This window comes from Erithacus rubecula, assembly GCF_903797595.1.
Source record: "Erithacus rubecula genome assembly, chromosome: 1".
NCBI lineage: Eukaryota > Metazoa > Chordata > Aves > Passeriformes > Muscicapidae > Erithacus > Erithacus rubecula.
This window is the reverse complement of record NC_136658.1, coordinates 3,688,402-3,702,061: the sequence shown is the minus strand read 5'-3', so window position 1 is coordinate 3,702,061 and position 13,660 is coordinate 3,688,402. Positions and strand designations below refer to the sequence as shown.

The 13,660-nt window shown below is 40.8% G+C and overlaps 1 protein-coding gene across 1 annotated transcript in view; it reads right to left on the bottom strand.

Annotated features, from left to right (window-relative positions):
• CRYBG3 (crystallin beta-gamma domain containing 3) overlaps positions 1-13,660 on the bottom strand; it is a gene marked incomplete at its 5' end in the record, with an annotated part of 79,698 nt that overhangs the window by 37,915 nt on the left and 28,123 nt on the right. The window contains one exon of the mRNA XM_079316256.1: positions 273-4,704. Coding sequence (XP_079172382.1) covers positions 273-4,704 — 4,432 coding nt within the window. The remainder of the gene's footprint in view (positions 1-272; positions 4,705-13,660) is intronic.

Below are 13,660 nucleotides of genomic sequence, written 5' to 3'. Positions count from 1 at the left end.
ATATCTATATATCTCTGTTCACATATTCTGTTTTACAGTTAAATCACTTTCACCTGTGTACTGGACCAAGATTTTTATCTTTTTAAATTATTTTATCAGAAGACTTTTTTTTAAACTATGACTTTAAAAAGCCTAATAGCTTCTGATAAAAACTTTTGAATACTTTTATGCTAAAAACTTAATTAAAAGGTAGCAAGGAGGATAGGGAGGCAGCAACTTTGAACGTGGGCTAATCACTTTGATTATTAATATTATGTGACATGACATCTTACCCCTGACAATTCTCCCAGTTTTGGCATGGTGCTGTCCTGAAGCCAGTGAATCTTTGGCTGCAGCATATCCTGGAGAATGCTCCCAAACCTGGTGCCCTTCTCAGAAGAGCCTTTTCTGGCAGATTTCAAGTACTGGTAGTACACACTTGTAGGAGGCTGTGTTACAGCAGCATCAGCTTTCTCTGGAATTGGTTTATGAGGTGTCTGACTGGGAGAAGACACATCTGGAAACTGTTCTGCTTGCTCCTGTGAGTCAGGCTGTTCTTCTGAAAGAAGAAATGACTGTTCAAGAAAAGATCTACTTTGGTCATTTGATTGAGGGCTTGCTTCAAAATTCCCTCTGTACTGACTGGAAATGCAGCTGTCTTCTCTCTCTACACCAAGAATATTTTCCTCATATGAAGATTCTTCCTCCTCTTCCTCCTCCTCGTCCTCCTCCTCTCTGCTGAAGCGAGCAGTGAACTGCAGGCGCTCGGACACGGACTGGAGCAGGGAGAGCACAGAAGTGTGCTCAGAGCTGCCTTTGGAGGCTGCCCCAGGATGGCTTTCAGGAGACACATCTGTGGACAGCAGATCTTCCTGGGAGCTGTCATCCTCATAGATGGGAGACAGGGAGAAAGGATAAACTCTGTAGCGCTTGGCCTCCACGCTCAGGAACGACTGCGAGCCTCGGCTCTCTGCTTGGTTCACCTCGCTGTCCTGCCCATAAAGACAGGCTGACTCCTGCTTATTCCTTGCTCTGTCACACCTTAGATGATCTGTATCATCTGAAGGCAAATCAGAAGGAGAAAGAGAACCAGTTTGCATCTCATCATTTGAGACAGGTTTGTTCTCAGTTTGAAGAGCACCTTCATAAATGATGGTAAAAGAACTGTTTTTCCACTGCTCAATTAGAGGAGAAGAGCCCAAAACTTCTGTTGGTTCCTTCATGCCATTGCTGCAGCCCAGGCCATTTTCTTCAAGCTGATCATTTCTCTCCATGCCTTGACCCTTCATTTGTGCTTGCTTCAGATTCTCATTACTTTGGGCAAAGACTGTGTTGAAGCAGTGTTTCCCTTCACTGCCCTCTCCAGGACCAGACAGTCCAGCTACCATGGACTGTGTATTTAACCCAGTACTAACCTCTGCTCCCTCATTTGCTCTTTCTGCTGCTTCCTCTTCACTCCTCACTGCCTTTGAATTTTGTAAGGTTGCTTTTACTTGTACAGGTTCTTCCTCTGCAGCCTCTTTCCCATCATGTTCAAACAGACTGGCCTCTGCATTGCTTTCCAGAGACATCTGAGGGCTGCTTTTATCTTTGGAGTCACTCTGCAGGCTGATGCATTCTCCACCAAGCATAAGAGATGACAAATTAACATCTACAGCTGGCAGCAGTGTGCACTCTGGCATATTTGTATTATTGCATGAACCTTTTAACTCTAATGGGAAAAGTGTTTCTTCAGCCACAGAAGCATCTCTATCACTAAAATGCAAAGTTCCATTGGATTTTCTACTTATTGCTGATACTGTGCCACACATTCCTGCTGCAGTCACATTGTCACACACTTTTCCATTGTGTCTCTCTTTTGCTGGTGTCAGAAGATCTAATTCTGGTCTTGCTAAAGTGCCAGAGGGAATAAATCCATTTGTTTGACAAGTAATTGCATTATTTGGTACCTTTTCATCTCTTTGGGGATGACCTATGCCATTTTCCATACAATTTGGAAGCAAAGGAGGATCTGAGCAATCTGCCTTTTCACAGTTTACATCTACAGTCTGAGTTTCATCCATCTCTGTTGGTTCCTGAGTGTTGTTGGCAGGAAAACTCATATCCAGACTTAAGGTCTTTGGCATTTCAGCCTCAGGTTTAGGCTGCACCTTTCCAGAAAGCCTTTTCCTCTCAGTGCCTGGCTGCTGATCAGATGCCAGTTTTTGTATGGCTGAGTTAATGACCCCATCAACTGTTTCTTTTGCTTTTAGTGCTAGCGCCCTATGCAGCTCAATTTTATCAGGGATGCAAGAGAGTATCTTTTCATCTTGATTATTTGTATCCACTCTTTCTTTTCCTGTAAATGAAGATGAGCCTCCTCCACTGGTCTCATTAAAATCCTTTAATGACTGCACAGCTGTCTGGATTTCTCCTGTTGCCAGCTGTACACTTTCAGCCTTCTGATAATTTGCAATATCCATATTTATTAAACTATCCTTGCCCCCACAAAGCTGGCAGACACCAAAGCCTTCTTTTGCTTTTATTTCTTCTGTAGCCAAGTGTAAAACCAAGTCCACTATTTCTTCAGCTTTCTTCAGCAAAACAGCAGGATCTGGGAAAGGAGAGCATTCTTGTCCCTTCACACTGGTATCTCTCCATCCTTTCCCAGAACAGAGCCCATTTGCCTGGGCAGGTGCAGCAGCTTGTTGGCCAGAAGGGGTTTCCAAGGGAGGTGAAGAATCAAGAATCACCTGTCCCACAGCATCCCTGCCCATGGTCTCAGATGCAGTTTCCAAAGATTTCAAGATGGGTGATGGCATTCCCTCTGCCAGGACACTGCTGCCAGCCTGATGTGTGGAGAAGGCATCATCTGCCCCACTGCTGGCTCTGTGACTGGAAGAATTACTGCTCCCCTGAGCAGGGCTGGACATATCCAAGGCAGAAACAGGAAGGCTGGAGGCTTCTCTGGATACCAGAGGAGGAGAAGAGGGCCTGGAGATGCAAACAACCTCTCCATGTGCTCCATTAGCAGAGCTATCAAGCATAGGAAGACTAATCTCAGGTTCCAGAGAATTTGCTGGGCACAAAGTTCTGAGGTCTCCTGAGCAAGGTGGCCCCTCAGTCATCCTGTTCACTGGGATTATTCTCCCAGACTCTGCAGTGGGAAAAATAAAGCTGCCCTTTTCACAAGCAGCAATCTGGCCATTTTCAGAGTTAGTGGCAGAAGGCAGCATCTTCCCTTGTTTGTCAGATGAAGAATCAATTACTGTGTGTGATAGTTTATTGCTGTTTTTCTTCATGGAAGAAAAATTGATACACCTATTTTCAGAAACAGGTGGAGATCCAGAAATTAGGTCTACATCATCTTTTTCATGTGTGAAAGCAGAATGGTTGGTCAAAGGTTTTCCTTCAGATCTCAAGGCAGAATGAGGAACCACCATAGAGGGAGACTCGTGGGTTGGAAGCTCTGACAGCTCATCAAAATTTGTTCTCACACTTTGACTCCCACGTGCACAAGGTGCCACATTGGCAAAGTTCTCCACTGCAACCTCAGACAACATCTTAATTGTTGCCTCACTCTCCATTCCTGGACAAGGAAATCCAGTCTGCTGTGTGGCAGTGTCCTTAGAATTCTTCCCATGGATTAGCCTGTGACCATTTTGTACATGCACTGCTTTCTCTGATTCATTCAGTTCTTCATTAAAAGTCCCCCTGCCCATGATTGTATCTTCATCATGTCCAATAAATGACACTGAAGCAGGTAGACTGCCTGTGGCCAAGCCTCCTTTGGATTCCACACTGAGGGAAATAGGTATTTGTTCATTAAAAGGAAAAACAACAGTAGCAGGAAAGTTTTGTGTATTTTGCTCTCTTTCCACAGCTGTCACAATTTTCTGTGCATCACCATTTCTTAGGTAACCATCTTTATTGTCACTCCTAGCATGCTGATCTGCTTTCTGCTGAAATGTAGTGGTACTGAAATGAAGCCTCTGGACATCCAAATTTTGCTCTGAGTGATTATCTACTTGATGATTACAGCAAAATTCTCCATTCCCCACCGGTGTTTCTTCATTAATTATCTTGCTTTTTGACTTGGGTGAATGTAAACAATCATCCTGCATTTCTTTTGGGGACTCCTTATTACCTGCTTTACTACAATAACTTTCTTCATCAAAGTTAGAAGTGGCATTTAGGAGCGTTTCTGCCTCTCCTACCAGTCCATCTTCTTTTCCAACCAAATCATTTGCAGAACCAACTTTAAGGGAATGAGTACTCTGGGAAGTGGAATTGGTTAGGATCCCACTGCTCCTACCACTAAATGGCAATAATGAATCTAGTGAATAAGTCCTTGTAACTTTTGTTCCAGCTAAAGCAGGTGTATTTCTTAAGTGCAACTCATGACATGATTCAGTGGATGTGGCCTTTGCAGTTCTTTCCTGTTTACTTCTGCCCAAGCAATGCTGAGCTTCACCAGGCCTCTTGCTTCCCACTCTAACTGCAGAAGAATTTATCACGTCATCGTCTCGGCGATCTTTTCCATTTTCTTTTATTGGCCATTCTGATTTCACAGACAGAGTAGCTTGGACTTCTCCATTTTCTTTGCCTGCTGAAGCATTTGTGTTCTCAGGAGCTTTTTCTCCTTTTCTACCTTCTGACTGATTCCTGAGGAGCTGCCTGATCCTTGCAGAGCCCCGATACGTCGCGTAGGTGACTGCGGGTGCTCCTGCCTTGCGCCGCGTCTGCCTGGAACAAGGATCAGCAAATCAGCAAATCATCAAATCAGCAAATCATCAAATCAGCAAATCATCAAATCAGCAAGGACAGACAGCAAACTGCTGGCATGATAATAAAGCTGAGCATTAGCTGGAGATGGTGGAAAACGCTGTTTTATTCTATAGGTTAGTACAAACTGTAGATTGCACTCAACATTATTTTCCTCCTTCTTCTGCTAAATAGAGGTTTGTGTGATAAATAATATGGGCACCATCTTTTACCAAAAAGAGCCAGCTTAAACTATGAGGGAAAAAGTAGATGTTGGCTTAACCAATTTCTATCATTTATTTTGTACCAGACAAGTGTCACTGCAAGTCAACTTTGCAGTGACAGAAATAATCATCTTGTTTTTAAGAATTCTTTTATCCTTCCAAAGTAGGCCTGCCTATTAAAATGGAAGAAAAATTTACTGTGCTAACACTCATTAAAATACTGAATTGAAATTTAAACTTTTACCCAATATCTCAACATATTGTTAAGAAACAGGATGAGGAGGAAAAAAAACGTGGGGGTGGGGGAAAAAGAAAGTAGTCAATAGGGGATGCTTTTTTGAACCACAGGGTAGTAAGTAAAGAGATTGAATGGAGAATGAAGAATCTTGGAATGCTGGAGGGAATACCAAAATGGGAAAACTAAAAATGTGACAAGGAATTGGTGGATCTAGCCATTCATTAGTCTTAAATTTAGCAGCAAAAACCAGTGAATGCAAAAACTAAGAAATGAAAGAATTGCCACAGAGGAGCTGAGATCCTTCTCCTTCACTGCTCTTTCTCATAATACTAAGAATAAGTTCAGAGGCTGTCACTTTCAATTTTCTGAAGAAGCAATTTTTCTCCTTTCTTAAAACTAGGAGACATCACAAATACTCACCTTTCTTTCAAGTGCTCCTCTTTTTTCCCCCAACTTTTCCACCTATTAAAGAATTCTTGCAAAAATCAGTCACTGTCAGCTTTTCTATTCTTCACCTTAAGACAAAGTAGATGCTCAGACTAGACTGAAACTCCCTTCTGCCTCAGCCTCCACTTAAACTAAGAAGAAACCCTCTGAAAGTCTGACCTGTATCTGCTAAGACAGTGAATACTGGGATCAGTAATTCAGCTGTCTGGAAAATTGTCATCCTCATTTCAGGAGACTCTCTTGGGCAAAAATAATAACAACAACAACAAAAAAAAAGGTGTTGGCTAAGATTTTTGATTTCTATAGAAAAGCATTGCAATATACAAAAATAGCTTAATGGCTTCTAAAAACTCTTTGCACCTTCCCCCATTTGTTCAATTTGTTTAGAAGTTGTTACAGCTCTAAAGCTGAGAACAAATAACTCAAGTGAGAAATAAAAAATAAATTCACTAAGGAAAGTGAAACATTTGAGTGTCATTGAGTAACTGTAACTTCAAATCTCATCTGTATGAATTCTGAGTATATATTGTCTCAAAAAATACATAAGAATCTTAAAATGGAGTGGGTCCACCAATCTAAAAATAGAATCTATTTTCTGTTAAGATTTTAGAGGCCAAGATTCTTACTTCACTATTAATTTTATTTTGAAGAGAGAACTTAATGCTATTTAAAATCACAAGTAAAGAATACTCACAGAGTACAAGTGAACTAAATGTGAAATGATTCATATTCATAAACATTAAAAGAGAGATATAAACAGTCATTTATATGCATGTTTTACATTGTCAGGTACCTTTAGGCTAATGCCAAAATACATTAATATAGGAATTTAGACTTTGCAAGAGCTTGAAAACTCAGTTTGTATTGGGATTAAATTCACTGTCATCTCTGTGAAAATCTCTATATAGGGTTTGTTGGCCAGGTATATGAAGTCACAGAGGAAATAGGAAAGTCCTGTATAAATAGCACATCTCCTGACCTGCCAAGTTAGATGCCTACATTTAGTCTTCAGTAGCACCAGTTTGGTTTCCAGAGATACCTGCAATGGTAGCTGCTAAACATCACACACTCCATTTGTTAAAATGGCTGACCTGAGGATTCACAACCCTCCAAAGAAATATAAACATTTCTGAGTGAGAAAAACCAAAACAGAGTGGAAAAAAAGGGTAGTAAAAAAATCATCATTATTTTCCGCTATTTATTCTAATATTTTCTAAAACTCCAAGATCCTAAAAATGTGAGGAGAAGGATCTGTTGAGTTCTGCAGTGCAGTATATTTACTCAGCATCATAGTCATACTAAAAATAAGTCTTAAGACCTGATCATGCTCTTATTAAGAATTAACCTCACTGAGTAACCTTTCCTGCTTTAAATAATCACTATTAAGCTTTTACAAACTCCAGCAGCTCCTCTACACTTTGGCCAACCTCAGAAACAAAAGTTGGCCTACAAGTGCCCTGAATCTAGATGAAATTTCTTTTAAGAAAACAAGCAGAACACATATTGGCACGATTTCTCAGGAAGAAAAAGAGTTTTATGGATTCTTGAACAGATCACCTGTAATGGCATGTTTGAAGTGAGCATATAAACTAATTTCCACCAAAACCAACCACCACGACTATGAATAAACAGCTTGAAAAGAATGAGCTTTTACTGAGTGTCTTTTATTTAATGGTTGATATTTTTGGGAGATATGCAGTGGGGAGAATTCAGATTTCTGTACAAACATGTGGTGAGAACCAGTCTTCCACAAGGAACCTGGAACACCCTTTCCAATCATCTCTTGTGCTCAACTTTGCCTTTGAATTTTTCATGTGAACTCAGAAATTCTGAAACCCAAAGCATCCAGATATGGGATGAATAGGTACATTTTTCAGAAGGAATGCCAAGGAGAACCCAACCTGACTGGGTTCTATATCTACACAGATTTGAGCTACATATCCCCCCCAAACCAATATTTATTACAGATGTTCAGACCAAAAAAAAAAACATTGTCAGAAGCTTTGTGGCAACCTTTATAATTTCTTCCAATTCTTTTTGCTCTCTATTTGCCTTCTAAGGGAATTTGTGCACAATCCCAATCCTGAGGAGCACTGGCTCCAGCCTGTGCCAGGTGTCTCCCAACAGCTCTGCTCTCCTGCAGGCTTCACTCTACCAAGACTTTTGTCACTGAGCTCTATTTTCAACCAGAACCAACCTTTCCTCCACAGACAAAGCAACTTCAGGGTCTCTGACCTTTGATAAAAGAATTTGCTGCTCAGCATATTATAAAAAATGTTGCCAGGAGACCTTTTAGCCCTAATGCATTTCCTTTCAGAGCACAGAGAAGCATATTCACTCTGAATGCTCCAATGCAACAACAGGACATTTAAAAAATGAAAACCCATGTTCCTATGCAGCACCAGCAACTCAGCTGTCTTATGAAACAAATTTAGTAGCAGGCTGTGCTGCAAAAAAAAACTTCTGAAAGTGTCACTAGAGACTTGTTTCATTTCTGATCACCAAAAAAAAAAATGTCAGTTCAAAACTTACCTTAAAAACTCTTGGCAAAAAATTTTTTTCAGCTCGCGTGAGGATGCAGATGAAAGCCTGATTATACAAAGAGCCCAGTGTGCATTCTGTCACATATTTCAAATAGTAGGAGATTCCTTCTTTCTTGTCCTCATAGGAAGCTATTCAATTCCCTATAAAGCCTTAAATCAGTTTCACAAAAGAATTTGACAGCAACAAGAGAGGATGTCAACATGAGTTACGTTAAATTTGTCAAAAGTAGGTGCTTGTAGATATTTCTTCTATTGTGAAAAAAGATATAAAAAGTTAAAGGGGTCTAACTCAAGGAGGAAAAGGGAACATGTTCTGACATCTTATATGGCAGTCATCTTGTGTAACCTGCCCAAGTGGCAGTGGTTATAAAACAGTGTTGTTGATTTGGAAGGCCAGAAGCAGGAGGAAACCTGCCTACCTTAAATGCCTCATTCCAGTGCATTCATAAAGAACACATTGTTTGCATTTTTTCAGGTGTTCACCATTGAGATGGCAATCCCTCCAACCCTGTTTGAACAGTACAATAATGCAGAAACCATACAATAATGCAGAGAGCACAGAGCCCTGTACATTTCCCAAATCAGAGGAGGACCACACAGGCTGATAGGGCAGCTCAGACCCTGGCAGCACAGTTCATTTGTACAGCAGGGCACTGCTGCCCAGCCTGCCTCTCTCAAAACATGCCATGGTGAATTTTCCCCTCACAGCTCACTCTTCCAGATATTTTCTCCCCAGTCCAGCAACCTGCTGCTTTTACAAGCATATCCATGCATGATTCCCCCAATCTCTTCTCACAAACCCCACAGAGGGAGCTACCTGATGGATCTGCAGGTTGCAGGCTGAAAATCACTGATCTAGATTTTGTATCTGTGGTTCCTGGCTACTTCTCTCTGACCATCTGAAAATTACATTGTTGGTCATTTTAATTTTTTTCCACTTAGCTTTTATTCCATTGTTTAGTTAAATGACAGCTTCTAAGAATATATATATATTAAGGTACTTAATCTGGAAACAACTGTCTTAAAGTCACTTTGAAACACCTTCTGTTAGAATCCAGCTTACTCAGCCAGTTGATTTCTGTGCTCATGTAAAATATTAATAAATGGGAAAAATGAAGGACGTGCTGGAAAAAAGACACTGTGGGCTAACTGAATACTTGCCATGTACAACATAGATGAAAGAATTTTTTTTTAGCTAGAGGGGATAGCTTCATGATTTAAATCTGCAGTCTGAAATACTCAGTGTCCTGAGATGTCACACTGTATGTTTGAAAAGGTCAAAAGTTTGATTGAACAAAGTGATTTACACACAGTTGATTCTTCAGGAAATTTCAAAGCTAATGTTCCATAAGGGCAATTAAGAATCAACGACAATTTTAATAAAAGCAAACACAGTCTCTGTGACCTTGGAAGGAATGTTTTTCCTTCCCCTTGCCCTTTAGGGTAGTACTTCTTGATTATCTCCCACATCTGGGAAAACCTATTCGTTGAGTCTGAAGGAAGACAGCACACAAAACAGCAGGGGCTGCAGACCAAGACCAGCACAAAGGGCTTGGAGCACTCCTAGCTCTTCCTTGCCCTATTTCCCCGGCACCTGGCAGCAGCCAGCCCTTCCTACCCCATACCTGTGGGAACCATCCTCACCTGCTGCCCCTTCTCCTCACACTCAGGAATTCAGGTGCCCAGGACTTGCCCCTCCCTGCCAAGGAGCAGGGACAAGCAGAGCTGCTGCTGCTTCTCACTGGTGTGCAAGAGCTGGGGACAGCAGTGAGGTCTCCCTTAGTTTCCCATCTTAAGGCTGAAGAAAGCCACTCCTCTTGGCCTCTTCTGAGATGGGATGGAAAATCAAAGCCAGGGCATCCCTTTACCCTCTTCAAGCAAGAGTGTAGCTTCAGGTGTGGTAGGGAAAACAAAGGGTTTGACTCAGTTGAATACACTTCACAGCTGAACAACCCTACTAAAAACCAAAATGTTCAGCAGAGAAGACAATCCAGTGAATTAGTTTTTGACTTAATTTATTTAGTGGAATTTTGCATCACACATCTGTTAAGAATTACTCTTAAAATATAAAATTTCATTGTTCAGGAACACGAAAATCTTTGCATTGGCACCAACAAGAACCTTTCCCTTGGACCACATCCCATCTCTGGGCAGGCACCTCTCTCTGGCAGGTAGAGAAATGCTCTGGGGTCTGCATTTCTCCCACATCACAGCCCTGAGAGTGACCACCCTCCACAGCTCACCCAGGAAACCAGGGGCAGGATGATCCTGCTCCTTCCCCAGGACAGCCTTCTAATTTTGGGTGGTATTCTAATTTTGGGTGGTATTTGGCTGACCTAGAAGGGTGGAGCTGCCCAGGTAATTTATGCCCCTCTTAACTGGCAGGAGGCCATTCTCAGCAATGACTCCCTGTCCACCTGAGCAACTGAACAACACTGCATTTCCAAGGCCAGAAAAAGATCATCAAAACCATCAAAGATCAACAAACCAACACTAACAAATGTAGGAGCAGCAGCTTCCCCACTCCTCCTCAGGAATTACCTGATGAGACTATTGCTTGGAATTAAGTGATGAATTTCTGTTCATTTACTCTTGATTTTCTGCCAAAGGCATCTATAGGGAAAGATGAATATTGCTGCTACTGACTGAAATCAAAACCACATTACACAGCAATCCATCAGACAAATTAAGGGTTGTGTTTTGTTATCACCACAAGCTTGCCTCTGACAAGCAACACAAAGTAAACCTGAAGGATTTTATCAGATGTATTTCTATCAAAATAAAAGGGCAGGATTTGCTGACAGTGGCAAGGTGGGAAATACTAATTGCCAATACTAATATACATCAATTAGTTGCACAGCAGAAGGTTTACTTGACTTAAAATTAATTTAAAAACCCCATTCCCTCACAAAACCCAGTAATTTATAACACAGTAGAACTGTAAATGGACTGAAATTTCTTTCTCCTTAGGGCTACCACCCTTCTGAATGGAATTGCTTGCAATGCTCTCACTGAATCATTATTATTCCCAGTACCTGGCTCTTAGTAGGGTGTGAAATGTAAATGCATGTTTTGAGCATCTGCTTTTGAAATCACCCCCTTCTCTCTTTTACTTACAATTAGAAAATCCTTGCAGTTGTGGGTTCAGAGTTCTTTCTCACTCCCAAGTCTACAAGGTTCATAACACAAGGAAGAAGACAGGATCTCAAAGTGCTTTGTTGGACTGGTGTATTAGTGTGTTACCCAGGATTATTTGATCAAAACACTCCAAATAAGTACAATTTTGATTTTTGCCTCTTCAGCCATGTTCAGCAATGCAATAAAGCTCTTTTCCTTGCTGAACTCCAGAACAAGCTGTGCAGCTTCACAAGCACTATTGTTCTGCACACTACTATTTGCAACATCCACTTATTGTTACTGGATATTACAGAAAAAGAAAAAAAAAACTCTACTGGAGGACAGACAAATGGCAGTCAGTAGAACAGATCTGGGTCATCAGTCTTTGGGGCAAGGGGAAAGGAAAACACTTCTCAGAGTTTTGTCTCAATCACCTGCACAAGGTACCACCCATTATCAGCACAGGGAATCCTCAGAAGATGGCAGGTATACACTGCAGGAATTTTGAAGCCAAATCATTGACTGGCAATATATGTGTAAGTGAATGAATTTTTACATTACAGGAGAGAAAGAAAGGGGCAAACCCATGTTTTACATTTGTCATGTACTTTAAGAAATTCTCATCTTTCTCATGTAGACTTTCAGCAATGAGAAATGAGGTGAAGCCTTCCCCCCACTCTTTTATTATTAGGGCTTATTTCATCACTTAAATGTTGGCTTTTAACATCATTAAGGAGTGAAAAGGTCAATAGTAATCATGAAGTTTTCACTTTTATACTTACCAGTCTGCCACAGGGACTGTTTTACTCAGAAGCTGCCATCTTACCTAAGCAAGAGGTTTTTTTCTACACTAAGTAGCAAATATCCTACTTTGCAATTGCTTGCTACCCTTCACTTCTTTAAGGCAAAGAAACCTTCAACCATCCCAGAGAAATGGAAGACTAAGAGATGAAATAACTGGAGATTTAACCCAACTCTCCTTCTGTGCTGCAATTATTGTCCACAGTAATTGTTGTCTAGAGACTTCACCAAATTTATCATGGGTTTGTCTTTTGTGCTCCTCCTTTACCACTTGCCACTGTTGGGATTAAAGGAGCAAAAGCCTTTGAGGTACAAATTACCTCTGGGCCAACCAGCTAGGGGTGATGGAGGAATAATGAGACCTACACATTTTGTGCCTCAAAAACACAAACTCCACACACTGAGCTCATGAATTCCACTTTCCTTGGCTCAAGGCCTGGAAACTCAAGTCTTTATCAAATGCCAGACCTCCCACTGAGGGCAAAATTAACCTCAGTTTACAGGTCAGAGCACTCTGATATCCTTGTACTTCACCAAATATTGCTTTAAGGATGTGAGGAGAGAGAGGTTGTCTGAGTAGAGACATCTGAGACCATTTGGTAGGTTTTTAAAATCTGAAAGGTTGTTTGGTTTAGCCTTTCTTTTTTATACAACTCTAATGGGGATTATGCAATCTACAACCACCCCTCTTCCACTTATCATTGGAACCTCCTCCCTAACCACAGACAGACCCTAACACAGCATTTCTCTGTAGTTTAGAATTAACAAATTCATTTACATCTTCCTCCTGAGAAAGGAAACTGCTATAAGATTAATAATGCAGTGGTCACAAGGATTTGTAAAGCTCTCTGCTACATCCTGCCTCTACAGGAAATGCTAAAATTGCAGTTTAATGCCACAATCAATGGAATCAACCTTTGGCTTTAAAAGACTCACTGGCATGTCTTGTATGACTTTTAGGACTCAATCACTTTTAGGTTCACATCATCTTTGCTCTTCATGGTTTCCACACCTTCCTGTTGCTTTGTGGTAGCTCTTTCCTGCTTCTCCTCATCATTCCTCATGTTCTTGTAGTACCCACTCCCAAAAAGACTTTAGCCAACTGGCAGCAGCCAAGAGCTTTTTTACAGTTTAGCTATGCTAGCTGAATACCAGCTAGTTAATATTTAGTAAAAAACCAGCTAGTACTGGAAAGAATAAACTACTCTACATCCTTTAAAATTTTATAAACTAAGAAAGAACAAATCCAACATAACCACTTCCATAAAAGAAAAAAAAAAAAAGCTATCCTGACTAAAAAAACCCCCAGTTATTAAAACTTTTTAGAAAGGTAAACAATGCAAGCCTCTGCTTCCCCACAGTCATTCCAACTTTTCTTTACTAATTGCTTCAGAAGAGCAGTTCACATTGTGTGGTCAGGCAGAGAAAAACAATTAAAGCTACACAGAGATTGTCTAACTTGTTAGTGTTCCAAGCCAAACAGGGCAGAATGTACACTGTACTTTTGAGAATAAGCCTAAAAGGACATAGACTGGTTTAATGCTTGCCTTAATTTATAACAGCTACAA